The following is a 24,555-nucleotide window of genomic DNA, read 5'->3' as shown; positions in this document are numbered from 1 at the left end:
GCTTCTCTGACCAAGGATGAAGGTAGTACTAATCTGTGGGTATAAATATAAATATATAAAAGGCAGTTTGATAAAAATTCTAAAACGATAGTAGTTTTTCTTCCTAGGGCCCTTGGTCCCTGCAGCTCTAAGTCATGGTCTACAGTATCAGGGACGAATTACTTCCTGTGGAACAAGCATAAAGTTCAGTCAGGAAATGGTTGACTACTCTCATAACTTTCCTGTTACATATTGTGCCTATGAGACATTTTAAAAATGAATTTTAAGTGATATCTGTGGAATTAGTAGCTTGTGTATAAAACATTGTGTTGAAATTCTTAAGACTCTAGATCATGGGGGCTGGAGAAATGGCTCAGTGGTTAAGAGCACTGACTGCTCTTCCGATGGTTCTGAGTTCAAATCCCAGCAACCACATAGTGGCTCACAACCATCCATAATGAGACATTACATAAGACTCCCTCTTCTGGAGTATCTGAAGACAGCTACAGTGTACTCACATAAAATAAAAATCTTAAAAAAAGACTCTAGATCACATTATGTTGAATGGTGTTCTGGTTCTGCAGTTTCCTTGCTATTCAGGGCAAGTTGTTTCACTTTCCGCTTAGTTGTTGTTATTTTTTAATGTGGAAAAAAATTGTAGTCTTCACTTTCTAAGTTTGTTGTATGTAAAGAAATTAATTAGACTTATCAAAAACATCATGTGTATAAGTGTCAGGGCTGCTGTGGATCTTTGGTAGATGTATTAAAACTGAGAACCTGTTTGCTGCTTGGTCTTCCCAGGTCCCACTGCCTAAAAAATTATGAGACACTCATCACCTGACTTCAAAGCTATATAAGATTGGAAACTTGTGCTTAATCAATAGTTAAATTGTGTAAAAGACTATTTTCTCTATGAAGACAGGATCTCCTCACTGTGCAGTTCTGCTAGCATGGTACTCACAATGTAGACCAGGCCTGTCTTGATTTCATAGAGATCAGCTTGCTTCTGCCTCCCAGGTGCTAGAATTAAAGGTGTGATCACCAATCCATTATGAAATGCTGAGTTTAATGAATTGTATGACATAGACTCTTAGAAAATTTCAGAACAGCACTATATTACTGAGGCCTGACTAAAGTAAAGAAAGTAAATTTAAATAGAGGAGATAAGTATTGAGCTTTGGATATAGGCCTGGGTGTAAACACCAGTTCTATTTCTTGACAGCTGCATAACGCAAGTCTAGTTCTTTCATTAATTTCCAGCCCTCTAGTTTGCAAAATGAAAGATAATTTGATTATCTTTCATTTTATTTCAGGATAAATGAAAGAAGTAAGATACTTTCTGCAAATTTCTAGCATCAGTAAGCAGTGTCTGAGAGGTTTTCTTAAGAGAACCCTGATACACGGATATGAGAAGGGAATAGTTTCTCATCATAAAATGTTTTACCAGCATGAACCAGTAAGTGGTTGAGATAAAAATAAGTAGACCTTCTCATTCGTTAGGTATAATAAAAATTTAAGTTCAAATTGGACTAGACTAACATTTATGCTTAAGACTCAGATCAAGTGTGCATATCTAAATTGGGCCTTAGTATCCTGTTCTAGTTTTAATATTTGACTCAGTCTTGAGGTTTGTTTGACTCTTTAACTTGTTAACATTACAAGGTAAGAATTAGTTAGTTGCCTGAAGCTTAGCCAGCATCTTTAGTAATAGCTATGGTCAATACAATGAACTACTTATTAAATGAATCATCTTTGTTTCTTTTTGTTATCTAAAATCTTCTCTTTAGGAGTCTGTTCTAGACTTTGACAAACCCTCAAGTGCAATTCCATCGTCACAGCCGCCTTCAGCTTCTCCAGGTAACCCACTAGAAACATAGTAATTTTAAAGACTTAAACAGCTTTGGAGCTAACAGTCATTTCTTTTATAAGTTATTCACTCACTCCAGCTAGCTTGTGTTTGTTAATTTATTCTACTTGTATCCATCAATCAGCAGAGTTATATAAGGATAAATTATCATTAGGACATAAACATCCTTCAGTAACATATTTACATTTGTTAGAAAATGTACTGTCCTCAGATTGACAAGTAAAAATGCCTAATAGCTGCTTTAGCATTTTTCCATGTTCTTTCTGGGACCATGATTTCTGAGTACAGTCTACCTGACCTTTGAGTTGTAAATCTAGTGTGGATCACATGGTAATGAATGATGGAGTTCAAATCTAAAACTGATGTGATGCTTCAAAGCTTAGGGCTCTGGTTCCTGTGGTAAGCATTTAACAGCTGCTAAAGACTGATGCTGTAATGCTGGTGAAACAAGGAGAATAGTTCACATAATAGTTAACAGAAGTGACCGACATTAATGAGCAAAGCCAAACTGAAAACTATATAATTGTAAAAAGTATATTAATATGTTTAACCACAGTGAGGAAATCCAAGCAGATGATCAACTAACACTTATGAAAATTATGTGTATCAGTTAGTGACAACTCACAGTGGCTTAATCTTTGTCTTTCACATTAATTTTTTTTAAAGATTTATTTATTATATGTAAGTACACTGTAGCTGTCTTCAGACATCCCAAAAGAGGGTGGCTCTCATTATTGTGAGCCACCATGTAGTTGCTGGGAATTGAACTCAGGACCTTTGGAAGAGCAGTCAGTGCTCTTTGTGTGTGTGTGTGTGTGTCTATATTCTTTGTTTATATTCCAAATGATTTTCCCTTTCCCGGTTCCCCCCTCCCCATAAGTCCCATAAGCCCTCTTCCCTCCACCCATTCCCCAATCAACCCCTTCCCACTTCTCTGTCCTGGTAATCCCTTACAACGCTACATCAAGCCTTTCCAGGATCAGGGCCCTCTCCTTCCTTCTTCTTGGGAATAATTTGATATGTGAGTTGTTATTATCCCCAATAATTAAGTCATAGGTTTTTTTTTTGGAGGGGGGGAGCTTTGGAATGTTGGCTTTACCCATATAACCTTAGAAAGTCATCCTGAACCACACATGGAATTATTGTTCCTGACTAGTATCCAGTCTACTCTCTTCTAAGTTATATAGGAACATGTTCTTCTAATTGACACTTTGTAAAGAGTAAACTTTGTTTTCTTAAATTGATATGTCTTAACTTTTCTCTCCCCTTAATTGTTTGGTTTCCTTTAGTCTCTACAGTATCTGCAGAACAAAACTTGTCAAACCAAAGTGATTTTCTTCAAGAGCCATCACAGGTAACTTCTGGATTAATTTGTTTTACACTCTTCTTTGCTATATGGAGAGGACTTCTTATTTTGGTAAGAGTAATCAGACTTATTCTGATATATCTAATTGAGAAAAAAATTTTTTTTATCTTAGACTAACTAGAAGAACATTTTGTGTGTGTGTATGTGTGTGTGTGTGTGTGTGTGTGTGTGTGAATGCATATTGTTATTAGTGACAAAGTCTCTTAATATATCCCAGGATGACCTTGAATTCACTTTGTAGCCTAGGCTTTAGAACTTGTGATCCTCCTGCCTCAGGAATGCTGGAATGTTGACCTGTGCAGTAGCATTTATTTATTTATTTATTTATTTATTTATTTATTTATTTATTTATTTATTATTTTTGGATTTGGTTTTTTTTCCGAGACAGGGTTTCTCTGTATAGCTCTGGCTGTCCTGGAACTCACTCTGTAGACCAGGCTGGCCTCGAACTCAGAAATCCGCCTGAGTCTGCCTCTCAGAAATCCGCCTGCCTCTGCCTCCCAGAGTGCTGGGATTACAGGCATGTGCCACCACTCCAGGCAGCATTTATCTTTTAATACCTTCTAGGTGAGCCTGCACACTTACATTTAGAACCACTGGTCTCAAATACCATATTTACTCACTAGTACTTAAAACTACTTCTGGCCATTCTACTTGAAGTAATTTCCAGGCAAGAGTAATTGCAACTTACAAATGAATACTAATATGAAGATTTTGTTGTTGTAAGTAAAGTGTTTTTTCCCCACTGTGGTGCTGGACATTGAATGCCTCTAGCTTCTGTGGTTGCCTACTAGGCAAGTGTTGTGCTATTGAGCTATAGCTGAAACCCTGTTAAGTGAAACTTTTAAGTAAAATTTATCATTTTGTTTATATTTTAAGCCAGGATTTTGCTCTGTAGTCCCATGTAGTCCTGAACTTGTGATCTTCTTGTTTTATTCTTCTAGCCTTGGGGTAATATATGCATACATTCCACTGGACTGGCTTCCAGTCTTTTTAGCTTAACTATTAAGAGGACAAAGGAGGGTTAAGTTAGAGTTTCTGGGATTCTCCTTTCTGGTGTTGTGTGTGTGTGTGTGTGTGTGTGTGTTATTTTCCTCCCCCATTTCCTCCTCCATCTTCTTCTTTAAGACAAAGTTTCTCTTTGTAGCCCTGGCTATTCTGGAACTCACTTTGTGGACCAGGCTAGCCTCAAATTTAGACATCCACCTGACTCAGCCTTTGCCTCCACAGTGCTGGGATTAAAGGCATGGGTCACCATTGCCTGGCTGCTGCTGCTTCTTTTTTTTTTTTTTTTTTTTTTTTTTTTTTTTTTTGAGATAAGCTTTTTGACATAGGGTTTTTCTGTGTAGCCTTGGCTATCCAGGAACTTTCTCTGTTTACCAGGCCAGGCTGGCCTTAAACTTTGAGATCTGCCAGCCTCAGCTTCCCAAGTATTGGGTTAAAGGTATGCAGCACTATTCTTTGTATGCCTGACTATTCATTGCTTCTTGATGTCACTAAAATGAAGGTAATTGTGCTTACTCACCATGTTTGTTAGGATTAAGAGTATATATATATATATATATATATGTATAATGCATTTAGCATACTGCCTGGTACCACTGAGTGCCAGTAAAAGTAATATATCAAGAAGTCCAGGGCCCAGGAAATATGAAGTGAACACTATGTATTGACAATTCTTTCTATCTTCCTTGTGTCTAGGCTTCTTCTCCAGTTACTTGTAGCTCAAATGCTTGCTTGGTTACTACTGATCAGGCTTCTTCGGGATCTGAAACAGAGTTTGTGACCTCAGAGACTCCTGGGGTAATGAGACCCATGGTCTTAATTTCTTTGCTGTTTCAAAGAATTGCAGAATGAACTTATTAGTTACTGGCATGATTGATGGAATTAAAATGTTTGTATTTATGATACATTACCTTCGGTAGATAGTGTGGTCCTAGAACATACACAGTTCACTATTGTGGCTTTGCCATGTATATAGAATTTAATAGTATCTTACCTGATACAATAAATATATTCAGAATTATTATCATTTTTAATTTTTTTAAAAGATTATTCATTTTGCTTCATGCATGTATGTATGTGTACCACATGGTGTTTGGTGCCCAAGGAAGTTAGAAGAGGACATTAGTTCCTGTAACTGAAGTTATGTAATTGCTAGGAATTGAACCTAGGTTCTCTGCAAGAGCAACAAGGTCTCTTAATCACCGAACCATCTCTCCAGCCTCTGTATTACTGTTTTTTGAGATGATCTCCTGTAGCACAGGCTGGCCTTGATTTCCTGAATCTTTTGCTTCCACTTCTCAAGTGTTGGGATTTCAGGAGAGTATGGCCAAGCTTAGTCAATTTATTAATTTATTTTAATAAGTAGCATACAGGACTAGAGAGGTAGTTCAGTGACTAAGAATGTATACTGATTTTGGAAAGGAGTCAAGTCTTAAGTCCCAGCACTCATATCTAGTAGCTTGCAACTACCTGTAACTCCAGTATTGGAATGTGAGACGTTTGGCTTCCGTGGGCACTTGCACTCATGTGTACAAACAGATGTATTCATACATACACAGACTTAAAAATAAAGTAAATCTCTATAATCAGCAAAGTATTAGGTTTCCTTATGTTATTTTAATTATATAATAAAGAAAAGCTTCAGGTAGAATTAAGAGAAATTATTCATATAATTGAAGATTTGGTTTTTATAGTGTTATTAGCACTGACTGCATTGGAATGAGTTATAGTCTTTCTGGTTCATCTTATCAAAGTTTTTTGACAATATGAGGTTTGTGTGTGTAGTTTTAAATTTCATCCTTTGCTCTTTGAACAAATACTTGAGCTAGATATGGATGGAATGAATTTGGGGGGATGAAATTTAATAACTTAGGTTATAATTTTGAGGTGAACTAATAAATGAGAATTCATTATAGAATGAAAGAAAACATGGATGATTACTCTTTATAGTGTTCACTTGCTCTAAATTAGGATAGTTGGCTTTTTGACAAAGAAAAAGTGAGTTTTTTTTTTTAACCAAATGACCTATAATGGTCTGATTTATAATCTGGTTGAGATTGGGTTTTATGTCATATTAATTTGGCTTTATAGTTAAGGATTACTTAAGTTAGATACTTTTTTTTTTTTTTTTTGGGGCAGAGGACTTAGAAATCCACTATGTTTTTTAAATAAAGAATTAACACTAACTAACCCAAAGTTTTTCTTAAACTCAGTCTTTGCATGTAGTTGGAGTAATATTAGATTATTAGTTAGAAAATAGCATTTTTTTTGCAGAACTCTTGGTGCTGGTAGGAAGTTGAGAACCCCTTGTGTGACACTCTCTTTGTCAGCACCCTATCTAAGCAAATGCACTATGCATCCTCAGCAGTCTAGATTGAAATTGTAAGCAAACGCTGCTCTCTGCATTCCTGTGTTCCCATGTCACCCTAAAGAACTTGCTGACTTGTGTCAGCTTGGGGCTTAGTGTAAGTTAACCTCCTGGCATATGGCAAGTATGGCTGATGTTGCATTTCTTCTCCTCCACAGATGGTGGTCCCCCCCTGCAAGCCAGCATCTGCACTTTCTTCTCCAAATCCTCCCCTGTCAAAGGGCTTCCAGTTACCTTCTGCAAGTGGGAGCTCAGCAGCCATTAGCACAGCCCCCTTTCAGACCATGCAGACAGTGAGTATGAAAGAAAAACGATGGCTATGGAAGAGCCAAGGTTTCTCCCACACCTAGCTTTGGTACTGGGTGAAAAGTTTGCTTTCATGTTGCTCTCATTTGGGCTTCTGGAGTTTAAATTTGTCACTGTTTGTGACAAAGTATTAAATCTACAACCTCCAGAATTTTCAAGAAGTAATTTTTAAGTTGAAAATAGATTTTTTTTATTATACATATTCTGATTATGGTTTCCCATCTCCTTATTCTTCCTAGGCCCTCTCTACTTACCCTCCTCTCCACTCCACACCCTTTCTATCTCTCTTTCAAAAATAAACAGGCAGCCAGGCAGTGATGGTGCATACCTTTGCTCCCAGCACTTGGGAGGCAGAGGCAGGTGGCTTTCTGAGTTTGAGGCCAGCCCGGTCTACAAAGTGAGTTCCAGGACAGTCAGGGCTACACAGAGAAACACCGTCTTGGAAAAACAAAAAAAAAAAAAACCAGGCATCTAAGTAATAATGATAAAGTAAAATAAAACACAATAAAACAAACAAACAAACAAATAAATAAATCAGAATATGACAAAACACCAGACAAGAAAAAGAGCCAAAGAAAAAGCACAAGAAATGCATTTAGAAGTAGAGATACATATAGGAATCCATTAAATATCCCCAAACTGGAAGCCAGTGTGTGTGTGTGTGTGTGTGTGTGTGTGTGTATGCAAATGACCTGTAAGGTGGAAAAAAATGTCCTGACTTAATATGATGTAGAGAACTTACAAAAATGCTATTGAGCTTATTTTGTGTTGGCTATTCACTGCTGGGCATGGGGCCTACCCTTAAGAGTGATTTGTTCAAGGAGTATTTTTATCAGAGCCTTGTTTCCCCTCTGAAAATTAACAGGCAAAGCTTTGAACCCATGTGAAAATGAATGTGGTTGATCCCCAATACTCTCTCCCCACAAAAGGAATTTGTGAGTGGTAAACATTGTTTTAGCAATAGTTATGCATTCTTTTAATCATTACTGATACTGCATTACTAAAGGTTCTAGCTTTAATAACCTCAAATAAGAGATAAATTAATTAAAATTCATTCAATTTTTAGTCTCATTCTGGCTCACAGAGTTTTAGGTTTCTTCAGATTTGTGGTTGTTCTGAAATGTATTCCTCTACAAATTGTAGTGTAAAACTTTCTTAAGAAGGTGATGTTGCAGGGGCTGGAGAGATGGCCCAGTGGTTAAGAGCATTTGTTGCTCTTATATAGTACCCAGATTTGGTTTCTGGTACCTACATGGTGGTTTACAGCTGTCTGTAACATTCTATAACGTCCATTGGATCCCATTTTCTCTTCTGGCCTTTCTGGGTAGCAGCTATAGACATAATGCATATATTATATATGAAGCCAACATGTACACACACAAAGAAAAGTCTTTAAAAAAGAAAAGAAAAAGATAATGTGATACCAGATTGTGTATTTTGGGGTTAGAAAACCACTTGGTAAGGGAGTAAGTGGCTTTATTGTTGGTGCTTCCTGCTTTATACCAGCACCTTGAGAATAATGATAGTGGGTAAACAGAGTAGAGCAGGCCCAGTGCAGGGCTGCTGAAACTCACAGAAGCAGAAATTCACAGACCACTCCCCCCGCCCCCACTATGGCTGGACTGTTTAAGTTTCTTCTCCTTGTTTTTCTATACTTCCTGGCAATCTCATAATATTAGCACTCAAATTTATTTATTTTTTAAAGATTTATTTATTATACAAGTACATAGTAGCTGTCTTCAGACACCCCAGAAGAGGGTGTCAAATCTCATTACGGATGGTTGTGAGCCACCATGTGGTTGCTGGGATTTGAACTCAGGACCTTTGGAAGAACAGTCAGTGCTCTTAACCACTGAGCCATCTCTCTAGCCCTCAAATTTATTTTTTCATTTGCCTAATCAAAAGCAGACAGTGGTTCATCATATGATGAAATAGAATCCTTCACATGGTATTACCTATTGAAGTATAGTCTAACCTGTCAGACTAGTCCTCTGGGCTTGTCTTGTTTGGTTTTGTCATAGTGCCTCTTTGTTGATGGCTCCTTGTCTGCTCTTCCTCTTTGAAGCCTGCCCAGTTCAAACAGGTTCTGTTGTATTGATTTTTAATAGGGGGTTTCTGCCCTACTCTATCCAGTTTAGTTCCTGTGTAAACAACACAGAGACATCAAATTTTATTAACAAGTTGCCGGTACTGTGCTGGGCAGGCTCTGAGCTGTTTTAACCCAACTAGTCTATTAATAAGCAGATAAATGTCCTGTTATTTGCTGAGTCTTGCTCTGTTCCATGTGTGTCTTCAGGGCAATCTTTTCTTGGTCCTCATGATCCATCCTGTCTCATGGATATCTCTTCCTTTTCCTCTCCTTTGTCATTTCTTCTTGTGGTCCCTACCTGAGATTCCCTCACTCAATTTGAATTTCTGTCCTTTTTTTCTCTCCTGCCCAGTTACAGGCTCTAGCTTTGTATTTACCAATCAGGTACTATTGGGGAACATTCTTTACAGAATATTGGTCAATACAATGCCCATGTCCAGACTAGGGTACAGAACTCAGTATCTGAATACACAGCACACAAGACAAACCCAACATCTCTCTCTCTCTTTTTAAAGTTCAATAAAAGTCTTTTTCTCTTCTAAACTATATAAGATAATGACAATTATGAAAAACTATTATGTAAGATTTATATTGACAGTGTCTAGTCCATTTGTATATATCAATTTAGGAGAAAGCACTCTATTTTCTGTTCTATCTTGGTGAGTTCAGAGTTTTGTTCCTAAATCATTTTCTATCATAATTGTATTACAAACCTGAAAACATCTTATACTTAAACATATTTTCTCAAATTCTTCATAATATTGGAGCATCTATCTTCAGCCTTGTGGCACAGAGTGTCTGAGACATTTTTTTGTGAAGCAAGAATTAGAAAGGGCCCACCTAGCTTGTCTTTGCAAAGGTTGGCAGTTGACTTTTTTTTTGTCCATTTTGGATATCATATTGTCCAAAACTGAAATAAGGATAATTTCTTGTCCAATGGCTAGCTTGCCACTTCTTTTCTCTTTCTTTTTCTTTTTTTTTTCTTTGAGACCAGCTTGCCACTTTTGAAGCAAATTCCATACGGAGGTTCTTCAATACTCATCATCTTCTTTGAAGTAGAATTTAGGTTCTCAGCCAGGCGGTGGTGGCGCACGCCTGTAATCCCAGCACTCTGGGAGGCAGAGGCAGGTGGATTTCTGAGTTCGAGGCCAGCCTGGTCTACAGAGTGAGTTCCAGGACAGCCAGAGCTATACAGAGAAGGCTGTCTCGAAAAAACCAAATCCAAAAAAACAAAAAACAAAACAAAAAAAGGAATTTAGGTTCTTCCAGGAGCTGACATATCCATTATTAAAAAAGCCTTAAGATAATAAAAGATCTTTAAAGGCCATATTCTGTGAATCTCTGAGGTTTTTAAAGACTATCATCTATCTATCTATCTATCTATCTATCTATCTATCTATCTATCTATCTATCTATCTATCTATCGTATATCTGAATAGGCAAACATTTTATTTTTAGATACTTACTATATGTTCAACAGAGGGAATATATTTCTGTAATAAACTAAACTAGTTTATAATATCAGCTTTTAAAGGATCAGAATGTAACATTGCATTCTAAAGAATTTTATAGGTACAGTACCTAAAAAGGAGTTGATACATAGTATGTTTCAACCAAGTATAATCTTAATTTCTATCAATGTGTTGTCATCTTCTGGCTCCTTCTCATTCTCTGGCTTGTCTGTCTTTATTTGTGCCTCACTTGTTCTCTCCTCAACCTGTCTCTGTAAAACTGTCCTGGTAAAATGCCTCCTTCTCTCTCTGCACTTCAAGTGGCTTCCCTTTCCCCGCTTTTCTCGTGAGAGTTGGCCATAGCCTATTCTGTCAAATCTTTCTCTAATTCATCACTTTGCCACTCAGTTAGACACCACTTTCAAACATGGGTGCTTTCTTCTACCAACTAACTTTATCCTCATTGTTTGGGATTAAAGATGTGTACTAAGGACATGCCTGTATTATAGCCAGAGGAATTAAAGATATGTGCTAAGGTCTCAGCTACACCACAGCTAGAAACAGGTTTTTTTCAGTAAATAATATGGTCTCTGGGTTCAGAGTGTAATCAAATATTCTGCAACACTTCTCTGATCAAAATTCAAAACAACATAAGTCTATGGTTATAAACAGAAATATTTAGAAATCTGACAGATTTATGACAGAATAACTGTCATAAAACACTAACAGTAGCTTTTGACCAGATTTATTGTATCAGGCATGAAATCCCTTCTGTGGTACTGGCTTCACATCCAGTGGTAAAGGCTTCATATCCAGTCAGAAAACAGCAGGTTACCCTATTAAACATTATGCCATGATAGCGCCACTTGGCTCATTTTGCCTGCCGGGTTAGTATTATAACATGCAGGGCCCATCACCAGTTAAGATGATGCCTTTTCTCCCCTATTAGCTCCAATAGCATCTTCTAACACTATGTAAATCATCCAGAAGGGAGAGAATTTCCTAGTCAGTTTGATTTCTCTTATGTTCTGCATCCAAGTGAGTGGTACCTTCAGCAATAGGGTCCTACTATTTTGTTATGGTAGGCAACACAGAGCAATGGCAATACCCTGTGGTCTTTTGGAGCGTTCTTGACCAGTAACTCATAGGGAGGAATTCCTTGATCTGGCACTGTTTATTTATATGAGACAGGGTTTCACTGTAGCCCTACCTGGCTTGGAACTCCCAGTGTAGATCAGGCTGGCTTTAAATTCAGAAATGCTCATGTCTCTGCCTTCCAAGCTCTGAGGTCAAAGGCAAGCAATATCATACCTAGGCATAGGGATAATCTCTTCTGTACTGTGTAGAAGCATCATCTACCAATAAAAAGCTGATAGCCCATTAGTAAAAGGCAGAAATAGAAGATGTGAGTTCTGGTCGAGAGATTGGAACTCTGGGAGATAAGAGGCAAGAGATTCACCCCAGACTCGGAGGATGTCAGATGTTTGAAACTGAGGAGAGGTATCTAGCCATGTGGCAGACATAGAATATTTTAAGTAGGTTAAATAAGTTACAAACTGTTATTACCTTGAAGTAACTCAGAGTTATCTGGAAGGAGGTAACTTCCGGTGAGACATTATTGAAGTCAGATTGGCCTGTGGGTTCTTCTTGTCTGTAGGGCATTGTCTTGATTGAAAATTGATGTAAGAGGACCCAGAAAGCCCTTCCAGCTCCCTGTAGTGTGTGTGTGTGTGTGTGTGTGTGTGTGTGAAGCTGTATACGAAAGCTAGGTTAGCAAGAGCTTAGGAGCGAGCCATCATGCAGCATTCATCAGTGGTTTCTACTATACTTCCTTAACTGTGATTGAGTTTCCTGGTGAGATGTAATGTTGCATAGGCTAGCAAGCAGGCCTGCTTTCAAGTTTCTGCTTCAATTCTTGTCCTGACTTGCCTCAGTGATGAACTGTGACTTGAAAGTGTAAGCCATATAAATCCTTTATAAATAAAATACTGCTCAGAATTGTTTTTTGTTTTTAATCACAGTAACAGAAGGGAAACTAGAACATTCAATTAGATTATAATTCCCAATATTTCCCCTCCTTGAACCTGTATTCTATTTCTACCTCTATGAAGTTACTTAATCTAGGTAGAAGTGAAACCATATATATCTTTTCAAAAGCAATATTATTTATTACTATTATGTGAAAAACACTACAGCTTGCATGTGGAGGTCAGAGGACAAGTATAATGGAGTTAGTTCTTTTCCACCTTCTCTTCTTGGATTAACTCAGGTCACTAAGGTTGCTCAGTGGGTAAGCCTCTTGCCCCAGGGAGCCATCTCATCTTTTCCAATTGTTTTGTAAATTGCTTGTTTCACTTAGCATAATCCTTTTGATAGGTAATAACAGCATATTTTTATTCTTTTTATGGCTGAATAATACTTAATGTACTTGTCTCATTTCATTTAGATTTTTTTTTGACGTTTTACTCTTGGGAGTAATGTTGCTAAGCTCATATCTCTTCAAGTTTTGACTTTTACTTCTTTTGGAAGAATATCTAGACATGAAACTGGTGGGTTTATATTTATCTTCACAAGGAATCATCATCTGTTTTCCACAGTGCTTGTGTCATTTTACCTTTCCAGCAGTAATAAGATTGCAGTTTCCCCTGCTCCCTGTTTAGTCTTCCTTTCTATCTTTTGACAATGGTAGACACATTGCGTATGAAGTGATATCCCATAGTGGTCTTGGTTTACATTTTCCTGATGACTACGAATGATCAGGCTTTCCTGTTCTTATTAGTTGTTTGTTATCTTTGGAGAAATGTCTGTTCAAATTTTTTGCCCATCTAATGCCTTAGTATCTGGTAGAGTTATACAGATGTTATTGAGTCACTTCCTCTAAACCATACCCAGTGGCTTTGTGTGCTCTTTCTTTTAAGGTGTTTAATGTTAATGCACCTCTGCCTCCACGGAAAGAACAAGAAATGAAAGAATCTCCTTATTCATCTGGCTACAATCAAAATTTTACTTCATCAAGTACACAGACAGTATCCCAATGCCAGCTCCCAGCTGTACAGATAGAACAGACAACCCAACCTCCAGAGACTGGTAAGGCCTCTGCATATATGCTTTTATAAGTACCACATGCCAGCTTGGTGCTTTAGTGGCATACCCTCTGTATCCCTTCTGAAGACTTAGACAGTAGCTTTTAAAGTAAACAGTCTGTAGTGGCTTTATAGCTGTAAGTGCTATCTCTTTAATGTTTCTCTGGTGGTAAGAAGTACTTGATGTCTTTTCCTCTGTTTAGTTAAGTATATCTCTAGTGGTGAATTAAATCACTTTGGCTCCTAGAGGATGTCATATGTGTATGCATTAAACCCTCCCAAGAGCTCTGTGGATTCTTGAATGGAAGATACACACACACCAGCTAATTTTTTTGTTTGTTTGTTTGTTTGTTTGGTTGGTTGGTTTTTGGATTTGGTTTTTTTTTTTTTTTTTCAAGACAGGGTTTCTCTGTATAGCCCTGGCTGTCCTGGAACTCACTCTGTAGACCAGGCTGGCCTCGAACTCAGAAATCCGCCTGCCTCTGCCTCCCAGAGTGCTGGGATTACAGGTGTGCGCTACCACCGCCCGGCACCAGCTAATTTTTATATGCCTTGACTAGCTCAAGGGTTGGGCACTTCTAAACCTCTCTGAGGCTAGCACACATTTCCCTCCTGTATTCCTAGCTTAACATCTTTTAAAATTTATATTTCATCCCTGCTACACTGTTGTCTTCTGGGGACCCCCCCCCCATAGAGCCACATCTACACTGTTGGATGTTTTCTCTCCTGAAGCTTTTAAATCTGATCCCTCTGCCTCTAAGTCATGGCATTTCCCTTCTTCCTCCCTGTTCTCCTGGTCCCTTGCCCGCACAATCTCAAAATCCTGCCCAGTCTCCCTGCCCAGCCATTAGCTGTATGTCTATTTTTAATTCTCAGTCGAAGGCAGCTGGGGACAGGGACCTTCAGGTCTGGAAGTGTGGCTTTTGGGAGCCGAGATAAGACAAAGCATTAGAACCAATTCCCAACATTTACCTACTAATTTAGCTTTTGAGGTTTTTTCGTTTGTCTTATTTTTGTTGTTTTCCAAGTCAGGGTTTCTCTGTGTAGCCCTGGGTATCCTGGAACTTGCTTTGTTGACCAAGCTGGGCTTGAACTCAGAGATCTCCTTGCGTTTGTCTCCCAAGTGCTGGGATTTAAGTTGTGTGCCACTGTGCCTAGCCCTTAGCCTCTTTTTAAAGAAACTTTTTCTTTTTCTTTTTTCTTTTCTTTTCTTTCTTTCTTTCTTTCTTTTTTTTTTTTTGAAGATTTATTGGTGGTGGGGGCTGGAGGTCCTCTGAAAAGAGCAGGAATGGCCCTTAAGTGTTGAACTATCTCTCTAGTCCCCTAATTTGAACTGTGAAGAGGTAGAACTTGAGTGTCTGCTTTAGTCTTGTTGGTGCTTGATTTTAAGTTCAATTGCTTTGATTATCTAGACAGAGGCTGAGCTATATAGGGCCTCTAGATACTCTGGTGAAAATTATGAATCTATTGTTTTACATTGTGTTACCCTCTAAGTACAGATGGTGGGTTTTATAGAAATTAAAGTTAGGAGATAAATGCTATTGTACTATTAGCTCATAGACAGTTTTAATCTTTTAAAGCTGTTTTGAATGCTGAAAGCATAGGTAACTTTTTAAAATTTTTGTTTATTTATTTATTGCCTTCCTTCTTAATACAGAAGAACTGGTAGGTTTGTAGTGTTGGTATTGAAGCCCTTAACATGCTGAGCAGATGAGTTGAGCCTCTGGATGTATTTTCCTTTAGTGATGAGAGGTTAAGCAGAGATTCCAGAGCTTAGTGTGGAGGCACTCCTGCTGTTTCCATATTGCTGAAACAGAGGCACTTTACCTAACAGACTCTGTGGTCATAGACTTTCTCTAGTTTGAATTCTAGTAAGATTATAATTCATGGCCCGGGGATGTAGTTCAGCTATAAAGTGTTTGTCTAACATGCAAGAAGTCCCAGGTTTCATCTTGAAAACTGGCATCAACTAGGCATGATGGAAGATGCCTACAATCCTAGAACTTGGGAGTTGAAGACAACAAGATAAGAAGTTCATGATTATTCTTGGCTGCATAACAAGCTCAAGACCAGCCCGTGCTACATGAAACCCTTGACTCCCCACTCACTCTCCATAAAAAGTAGGATTTTCTTTTACTCCTTGATCTGGAAAATTTAGCTTGAGATATATTACTTTGTAGCCCTAGTACACCAGGAACTTGTAGTGTAGACTACTATGGTGTCAAAGCCAGAGAGATTCACGGGTCTCTGTCTCCAAGTACTGATATTAAAGGCTTACATCATCATAGCTGGTGTCATTCTTAACATTTTTATACCTTGTAAAAGTAGAGGCTTTCCTAGTTCATTCTTGTTCTGAATAACGTTATGGAAACCTCTTCATCTATGATAAGCTTTAGGTATAGTACCTGGGCGTGTTCTAGGCTATTCTAACCCAGCAATGCTGCCCTGGCCTACTTAACAGTCATGTGGCCTGTGACCTGCCACCTCAGTCTTACCTGGCACCTCCTCCTTTGTTCACCTTTCAGAGATGACTCACTTCCCTGGTCCCCACCTGAAACCCTCTCTCTAAGCCTGGGAGTTTTCCTCTCCTGCCTAGTAATAGACTGCTTAGCCCTTTATTTGGCCAATCAGAAGATGGTGAAGAACAATGTTTTATAAAATATTGACTCAGGCGATGCTTCAAAATAATGACAATACTAAAGAAGGGACTGCCACCAAATCCCTGGGTACAGGAATCAGCATTGTAAATATACAGTGCACAAAAACATCCTCCCACAGATATGATACCACATCTGAATTGTACATTCATCACCCTGTCCCGCACTGGCTGTAACTCTGTATCTGCTTACCACTAACTCCTTTTCATTTCCTATTGGCCCCTGCAATCAATCATTCTACTTTATGAGTTTGAATTTGACTACCCAGGGGCTAGAGAGATGGCTCTGCAGTTAAGAACACTGACTGTACTTTTGAAGGTCCTGAGTTCAAATCCCAGCCACCACATGGTGGCTCACAACCATCCATAATGAAATCTGACACTCTTCTGGAGTGTCTGAAGACAGCTACCGTGTACTCGTATATAATAAATAAATAAATCTTAAAAAAAAAAAAGAATTTGATTACCCTGCCTACTTCATGTAAGTTGGCTTCATATATTTGTTCTGTTTTAACTTATTCATTATAATCCCTATAAATCTTATTTATTCTGTGACATGTGCCAGATATTTTCCCCTCTATAACTGAGTAATACTCTGTTTCTCATATATGCTCATATATCATAAGCATGTTTTTAAAGGGAAAAATATGTTAGAGGTTTTGATATATATTTCAATATATTTATATATATATTGACAACATGGGGCCTTTGTTACCATTTAATTCTTGGACTCTAAATTGTTTTCTCTTAAGCTACAGGCTACCCTCCTGATGGGACTGTTCAAGTAAGCAATGGCAGCCTTACCTTTTACCCAGCACCTACAAGTATGTTTCCCAGACCTGCTCAGCCATTTATCAGTAGTCGGGGGGCTCTGAGAGGATGTTCACATGGAGGGAGGTTACTAATGAATCCCTATCGGTCTCCTGGTGGCTACAAAGGTATGCTTTGAGTCTAGTATACTAAATTATTTTAATCTATATATTCACCTGATTGAAATTTGACTTTTCTCTTATTCTTTTGTCATTCCCATTTATAATTGTCTATTAGTAGATGATTTTTTTTTTGTTTTGGTTTTTTGGATTTTTTTTGTTTTTTTTCAAGACAGGGTTTCTCTGTATAGCCTTGGTTGTCCTGGAACTCACACTGTAGACCAGGCTGGCCTTGAACTTAGAAATCTGCCTGCCTCTGCCTCCCAGAGTGCTGGGATTACAGGCGTGCGCCACCACCTCCCGGCAGATGAAATATTTTTTTACTTAGGCTCTTAAGCATTGAGTTATCTCTCTAGCACTCCATTACTTTAATAAACTTATTCTCTGCACAGACCTAACTTGCTGTCTGCAAAGAGGATTAATTCTGTGATTTACTAGGGAAGGGAGGTTGATCAGCCTGTTTTTCATGTAGGATTTTGATTTTTCTTTTACTGATTGATTTAACTTTTAAAATGTGTCCTAATTAGACAAATCTCATTTGCAGGTTACTTTCAAACTATATTGCATATGACAAGAGAATCTGAGTCCATATAGGACTACTAAGGTTTAGTTATGGGTCTAAGTATTGTGGTGACAGCTTGATATTAGCAAAAGTGCTTGATGCTGAGGTTTAAGTACCTAAGTACATTAGCCCCATCTTTGCCTAACCACAACCTGTGTTTCAACAGTATTAGAAGTCAGGGAAAAATACTGGGTATGGTGGTGCATGCTTTTAATCCAACATATGGGAGGCAGAGGCATATGGATTTCTGAGTGTGAGTCCAGCCTTGTCTATAGAATGAGTTCTAGGACAGCCAGGGTTATACAGAAAAACCATGTCTAGAAAAACCAAGATTAATAAGTAAATAATAGCCAGCATAATTATGTGTATATTTCTGTAGAAACATTTTAGTATGTTTTTACTTACAGACGCACATCTTTTTTACTCTGGTCCATGGTGTCAGCAAGATGGGTAAATAGTATGGTCTCTGTACTACCTGGAAACTCCAGAGTGTCTGACAGGACTAGAAGTGGCGTGACAAACAATACAAGAGATTCAAGCCCACTTGGGCACAGCCTTAGGGGCTGATCCATTTGGAGGTGCTTCTCATGCAAAGGGTATTGTGCTGGAAAGAGTAGGGGTTGAAGCCAAACAGCCAAATTTTGTTATTAGAAAGTGTGTCAGGATGCAGCTCAGCAAGAACTACAAGATGGCCACAGCGTTTGTGCCTGTTGATGGCTGCTTGAGCTTTATTGAGGAAAATGATAAGGTTCTGGTTGTTGGATTTAGTCAAAAAGGTCCTGCTGTAGGTGATAGTCTTGGAGTCTACTTTAAGTTGTTAAAGTCGCCAGTGTTTCTCCATTGGCCCTGTACAAAGGTAAGAAGGAAAGACTAAAACTATAAATTTTGACAATGGAAAACCAGTAATAAAATTTCATATTCTGATAAAAACAAAATGAAAACATATCTAATGGTGACATTGTAAGATGTCCAGTTTTTTTCCCTCCAGTTTAACTTTTAACACCACAGAGTTTATTGAACTTCATTTCCTATCATTTTATGTATGTTGTTAATTCATTAGGTTTTGATAGTTACAGAGGACTTCCTTCAGCTTCAAGTGGGAATTACAGCCAACTGCAGCTTCAAGCTAGAGAATATCCTGGAACACCTTACTCTCAAAGGGTAAGTAGGAATAGCTGTTGCTACTAAACTTTGGAATGATTTTGGTTGTTTGACATGAACATTTTTCCTATCAAGTGAGGATGGAATTTGAAAGGACCTTAATCATGTTCACATAAGCTCATTTACTCTTCCACTTTATAGGAAAATGGTTAAGAGGTTAAATTTCTTGTTTGTGGTCACACAGGAAGTAAATGGGATAAAAATTGGATTGCAAAAGTTTTTTCTAAGCTCCTAAGGTTGTATATCTTGTAGTGTTACTAAATTGCCTTCAACTTAACTTACCTGTTATATATAGCTGTGTTCATCTTTACAAGTTTAACAGTTTTGTTTATTTGGATTTGACCACTCAGGAAGTTTTCTTCCTTATATCTGACAAGACTGATATGGGTTTACACATCTCAGTTTAGCAAACTTTGCAAACTTTCTTTCTTTCTTTCTTTCTTTTTTTTTTTTTTTTTGGCTTTTGGATTTGGTTTTTTTTCTGAGACAGGGTTTCTCTGTGTAGCCCTGGCTGTCCTAGAACTCACTCTGTAGACCAGGCTGGCCTCGAACTCAGAAATCCACCTGCCTCTGCCTCCCAAAGTGCTGGGATTACAGGCGTGCACCACCACCGCCCGGCTCTTTGCAAACTTTCTATCATGGTCCTATTTAGATTAACATACCACACCAGAACTTTTCTTTTAAAACTTTGTTTTATTTACTCTGTGTGTGTGTGTGTGTGTGTGTAGATAACATGGTATATGTATAGAGGTTAGAGGAAAATTTGTAAGCATGGATTATCTCTGTCATGTGGATTCTGGGGATTCAGTTGGGCTTGGTGACAACCATCTTCATCTACTAAGACCTCTTTCTGTCCCTAGTATTTACATTGATTTACAGTCTGGGTTGTATTGAAGAATTGTGCTCTTCCTGCTTAACTGTGCCCTTTATATTAAAATGAATGACAAAGGCCATTGTCCACTTCCGTGATTATTCAGTACAGTACTTGTTACATGGTGTTCCTTAGATGCTAATTAATTAATCTGTATTTTTAATTTTCATGCCAAATTAAAATATTCATGTATTCATTTCAGGATACTTTCCAGCAGTGTTATAAAAGACCAGGGACATCTAGTGGTCTTCAGTCAAATTCAAGAGGTAAGGGTACTTATCTGCATAGATTTACCTAAAGCATGGTTTAATTCACTATATCCTCTATCAACTTCTCTCTGAAGCACAATGCTTTTACTATTTATTTGTTGAAGTTTTCAATTTGCTAACCAAAATTGAAATTCAGTGCTAACCTGCATGGAATGAGGCAATAGACTATTAGGAAGGGTATTAGCACTGTCAGTTTACTTGTGTATGTTTTCTAAAAAGTGTTTTTTTCTTTACATGAATGTAATTTAACCTTCGACACAATTTCCTATGCTAACTTTAGGTTGAGTCTGATGATTCAGAATGATGGCTTTAAAGAACTTTTAAAAAAAGAGTTATTTATTTATTTATTTATTTATTTATTTATTTATTTATTTATTTATTTTAATGTGTGTTTTACCTGCATGTATATATGTGCATCATGTGCATGCTTGGTGGTACCTTGGAGGTCAGAAGGAATTGGATCCCCTGGAAATGAAGGTACAGATGGTTGTGGCCCACCATGTGGGTGCTGGGAACTGAACCCACTCTGCAACATCATCAAGTGCTCTTAACCATTGAACCACCTCTCCTGTCCCCAGAATGATGGCTTTTGAAAATGAACAGTGCTAACGCTAGTGCAATGATAGATTTGATAAGCAGCAGTTAAAACACAGGGTGGTGTACTTAGACTTGTTCAAATGAGAAGAGACCATTAAATGATTCAGTGTAATTGAAAAAGAATTACTAAAAAGAGAAATTTCAAAGGAAAACAGCCTTTCTACTTTGAGAAAATGGTCTTCATCATATTGAGCAGTGTATTTTACACAGCACCTAAAACATTATTATTTCAGATCTGTGGAGAAGGTTGTGTTGGGTAAAGTGCTTACTATGCAATATGAAGACTTGAGTTGAGATTCCTGGCATGTATGTAAAAAGCTGGTCTGTGGCAGTTGCCTATAATCCTAGTGGTAGGATTTTAGATCTCAGAGGCTTGCCAGGACATTCTATCTGGCTATCAATGAGTTCAAGGGGCAGTGAGAGACTGTCTCAAAAAACAAGGTGGATAGGGACTGAGAAAGATATCTGATGCAAACTTATGCATACATATGTGCACCCACACCCACATGTTCACACACACAGACACACACACACACACAGACACACACACACACACACACACACACACACACAGACACACACACACACACACAACTTTATAACATAAGCTGGAATGAAAACCAAGCATTTATCTTGGGGCTTAGTCTTCCTTTCAGAACATCTCTGAGTGGCTAATAGTTGGTACTTCTATGTCTTTTTAGCTAATTTTAAATTTTCTTGAGCCCTTTTATATTATTTACTTTGAGTAGAAGATTAGTCACTGAAAAATTAGCTGAATGAGACTTATGGAAGTAAGATAAGTAAAAAATGTCCAAATCTGGTTTTAGTTTTCTGATATTGATGAGTTTGGTTAAGTTACTCAATTTTGGGAGGACAGTGCATTTTCTTGACCTTTTAAAAATAGCAAGCAATCAACACAAGATTACCTAGGACCTTCTGACTACATTTTTATTGCTTTTGTTTTGGAATCTTGTGTTTCAGTAGCTAATATTAAATGTCCTGTCAAAGATAAAGGCCTCACTGAAAAACTCACTGTTATTAATGAACAGCAGGGTGGAGCGACTCCTCTCAGGTGAGCAGCCCAGAAAGAGACAGCGAGACTTTTAACAGTGGAGACTCTGGGCTAGGAGACTCTCGGAGCATGACCCCAGTGGATGTGCCAGTGACAAGCCCAGCAGCCGCCATCCTGCCAGTACATATCTATCCCCTGCCTCAGCAAATGCGAGTTGCCTTCTCAGCTGCCAGAACATCCAATCTGGCTCCTGGAACTTTAGACCAACCTATTGTATTTGATCTTCTCCTGAACAACTTGGGAGAGACCTTTGATCTTCAGCTTGGTAGATTCAATTGCCCAGTGAATGGCACTTATGTGTTCATTTTTCACATGCTAAAGCTGGCTGTGAATGTCCCATTGTATGTCAACCTCATGAAGAATGAGGAGGTCTTGGTGTCAGCCTATGCCAATGATGGTGCTCCAGACCATGAGACAGCAAGCAACCATGCCATTCTCCAGCTCCTCCAGGGAGACCAGATATGGTTGCGCTTACACAGGGGAGCGATTTATGGAAGTAGCTGGAAATACTCTACATTTTCAGGCTATCTTCTTTATCAAGATTGAAATTCAGTTCAGAGTAAAAGAATGAAATTCTCACTAGTGGATCTGAGGAAAAGTAGTCCTTGCCCTAGTGATTGGTTTGGGAAAATATTTTTGTTCCTAGAGAAAGAATGCAGTCCTTACTTTTTTGTTTTCTTTTTATGTGAAGACTTTGAAGCAGAATGATAATTAGCACTAATCTGGCACTTTATAAATAGTGATATAGCCTTGCTAGTCACACAGCGAATGTGTATTGTTTGCACTTAACCCGAACTGTGTTAATGGTCAGCTTACTGAACTAAATGCCTCAACTTCAGACAAGTTACCATGCCTCGTTGTGCCTCAATAAAAAATTTAAACTGCACCTCCTGTTGTTTCTGTTTCCATAAACATTTGATAGAGAGTTAAGAATTTATCACTGACAACTCTGGAATTAATGGGTTCATGGTGTTAGTTTAAAAGAAGACCTTTATATTGTCTAGGTCCTTCTATAGTCACTTTTCTCTGATGCATATGTATCTCATTTAAAGATGGTTGTTGTAGCTGGGCAATGGTGCTGCAAATCTTTAATCTCAGCACTTGGGAGGAAGGCAGATGGATCTCTGTGTTAGATGCCAGTTTGGTCTACAGATCAAGTTCTAGGACAGCTAAGGCTACACAGACAAACCCTGTTTAAGAAAACAAAAAAACAAGCAACCAACCAAGATGGATCTTTTCTACTGGCCGAAATGTCTATTCTCCTGGAACATATTATAACTTCCTTGCCATAGGGCATATTCTCCATTTAACTACATTTTGTTGTCTGCTGTGTGTATTAAAGCAAGGCATAATAAGAGATATACATGTGTACTCTGTGCTTAGTAAAATGCTAGGTTTAATTGTATAAAGTGTTGAGTAATAAAAAAGTTTAGGTTTTTTTTTTGTCTACATCTTGCCTCTGCTACTCCTAATTAACCTTGGGCTAGCTATTTCACCTCTAAGACTGAGCTCTCTTTCCTCCTTTCTTCCCTCCCTCTTGTTTTTAAAGACTATCTTCCCATGTGTATATAGGACTAGTGTAATGGTGCAGTTGTGAAATTTTACTAAGGATATATCTAAACACTTAACAGTTCCTGGCACATAAACATTATGTGCTATAGTTTTCTTTTTTCATATTTTATAGTTTGAATGTAAATCTCTTAGTTATTAAACATTTTATTTCTCAGTTCCTGTAAAGAGTTATCATCAGTAGTACTTTGTTACAATATTTAGAAATATGTGGACTGGAGAAAACATTTTTGCTTATCAGTTGATGCAGCTCATCTTCCAAGGCAGAAAATTGTTTTGATTTTTGACTTTCAAGTCCAGAACACAAAGTACATAGAGAATTACTATGATACTATTAAATAAATGACTCATAGCAGATCAGTGCTCAAAAGCAGCTAGTTTATCAGGTCCACGAGGTCTTTCTTGAGCTTTTAGTTTATTTAGTCTTCCTCATCACCATATGATCAACATGTTTACAATATTGTTGGCAACTCTGTTCTCTCCAGTTAAGTCCAATTAACAATATATTTGCTGACTAGGTTGTCTCCTAGATGTCTGGAACTTCCTATGTATACCAAGTTGTCTTAGAACTTAACAGAAATCTGCCTGTTTTGTCTTTAATTAGGAAGTTTGTCACATTCTTTTGGGAATGTCTGCTCAGGGATTCTGGTTACTTGTGCTATTCTAAGGGATATTGCCTCTGACATTTATTAGTATAGTACTAAAGTTCTTAAATTTACAAGCCATAGTTCTCACCAGGCACCATGACACAGAGTCCTGCTGAGATAGGCCCTTTTAGAATAGAGGTGCTCAAGCATTAGCTAAATAACTCTCCCTGACAGATTTCTTAATGTGATTTTAAATGTTCTGTAGTAAATTTTTAAGATTTATTTGTTTTAAATTAGATGAGATCAAATGCGTTCTGGGTGTTGTGGCCATAGACTGTTGTGCTTTGAGACAGGGTCTCATATATTCTAGGCTGGCCTCAAACTTGTTCTATATCTGAGGTTGGCCCTGGATCCTTGTATTACTACCACATCCAGTGCAGGTATTATAGATTTGCACTACCATGCCTGGCTCTAGGTAGTTTTCAGGTCTGGGCTATTAGCTTTCATTTTCTCTATACCATATGAACCACTAACAGATTAGTAAACTGTCCACAGACAGGGTGGACAGTTGTGTGATATTCTGTTTGGATGGCTAAGGTGTTAAATACTTTAAAAGGCCATAGTGGCAGTGCCTTTAAACATTTGCTTTGGTATTTCAAACTGTAAGCATGTCAGGTATTCTTACTCTGAGCCATAACTCCTAGCAGGACCATCCATGGGACATCTCTTGGATATAGACCTGACATTTTATGACTTTACCTCTTTACT

General features: G+C 38.0%; 1 protein-coding gene and 1 pseudogene across 4 annotated transcripts in view; both read left to right on the top strand.

The window, feature by feature from the left end:
- Caprin2 (caprin family member 2) overlaps nucleotides 1–22,517 on the top strand; it is a 54,640-nt gene extending 32,123 nt beyond the window's left edge. The window contains exons 10-18 of one of the 4 annotated variants that reach the window (XM_052175338.1): nucleotides 1,767–1,836; nucleotides 3,136–3,200; nucleotides 4,914–5,015; nucleotides 6,744–6,878; nucleotides 13,350–13,518; nucleotides 16,923–17,108; nucleotides 18,722–18,822; nucleotides 19,896–19,959; nucleotides 21,612–22,517. In XM_052175338.1, the coding sequence (XP_052031298.1) occupies nucleotides 1,767–1,836; nucleotides 3,136–3,200; nucleotides 4,914–5,015; nucleotides 6,744–6,878; nucleotides 13,350–13,518; nucleotides 16,923–17,108; nucleotides 18,722–18,822; nucleotides 19,896–19,959; nucleotides 21,612–22,177 (1,458 nt within the window). In that variant the 3' untranslated portion in view covers nucleotides 22,178–22,517. Of the gene's footprint in view, nucleotides 1–1,766; nucleotides 1,837–3,135; nucleotides 3,201–4,913; nucleotides 5,016–6,743; nucleotides 6,879–13,349; nucleotides 13,519–16,922; nucleotides 17,109–18,721; nucleotides 18,823–19,895; nucleotides 19,960–21,608 lie in introns of all 4 variants that reach the window. The other 3 variants (XM_052175337.1, XM_052175340.1, XM_052175339.1) reach the window with 3 other exon arrangements.
- Nucleotides 18,108–18,617, top strand: LOC127679437 (40S ribosomal protein S23-like; annotated as a pseudogene).
- Nucleotides 22,518–24,555: the final 2,038 nt, after the last annotated feature.

The sequence above is a fragment of the Apodemus sylvaticus genome, chromosome 2 (assembly GCF_947179515.1).
Source record: "Apodemus sylvaticus chromosome 2, mApoSyl1.1, whole genome shotgun sequence".
Taxonomy (NCBI): domain Eukaryota; kingdom Metazoa; phylum Chordata; class Mammalia; order Rodentia; family Muridae; genus Apodemus; species Apodemus sylvaticus.
This window is presented reverse-complemented; position numbering and strand designations above follow the sequence as displayed.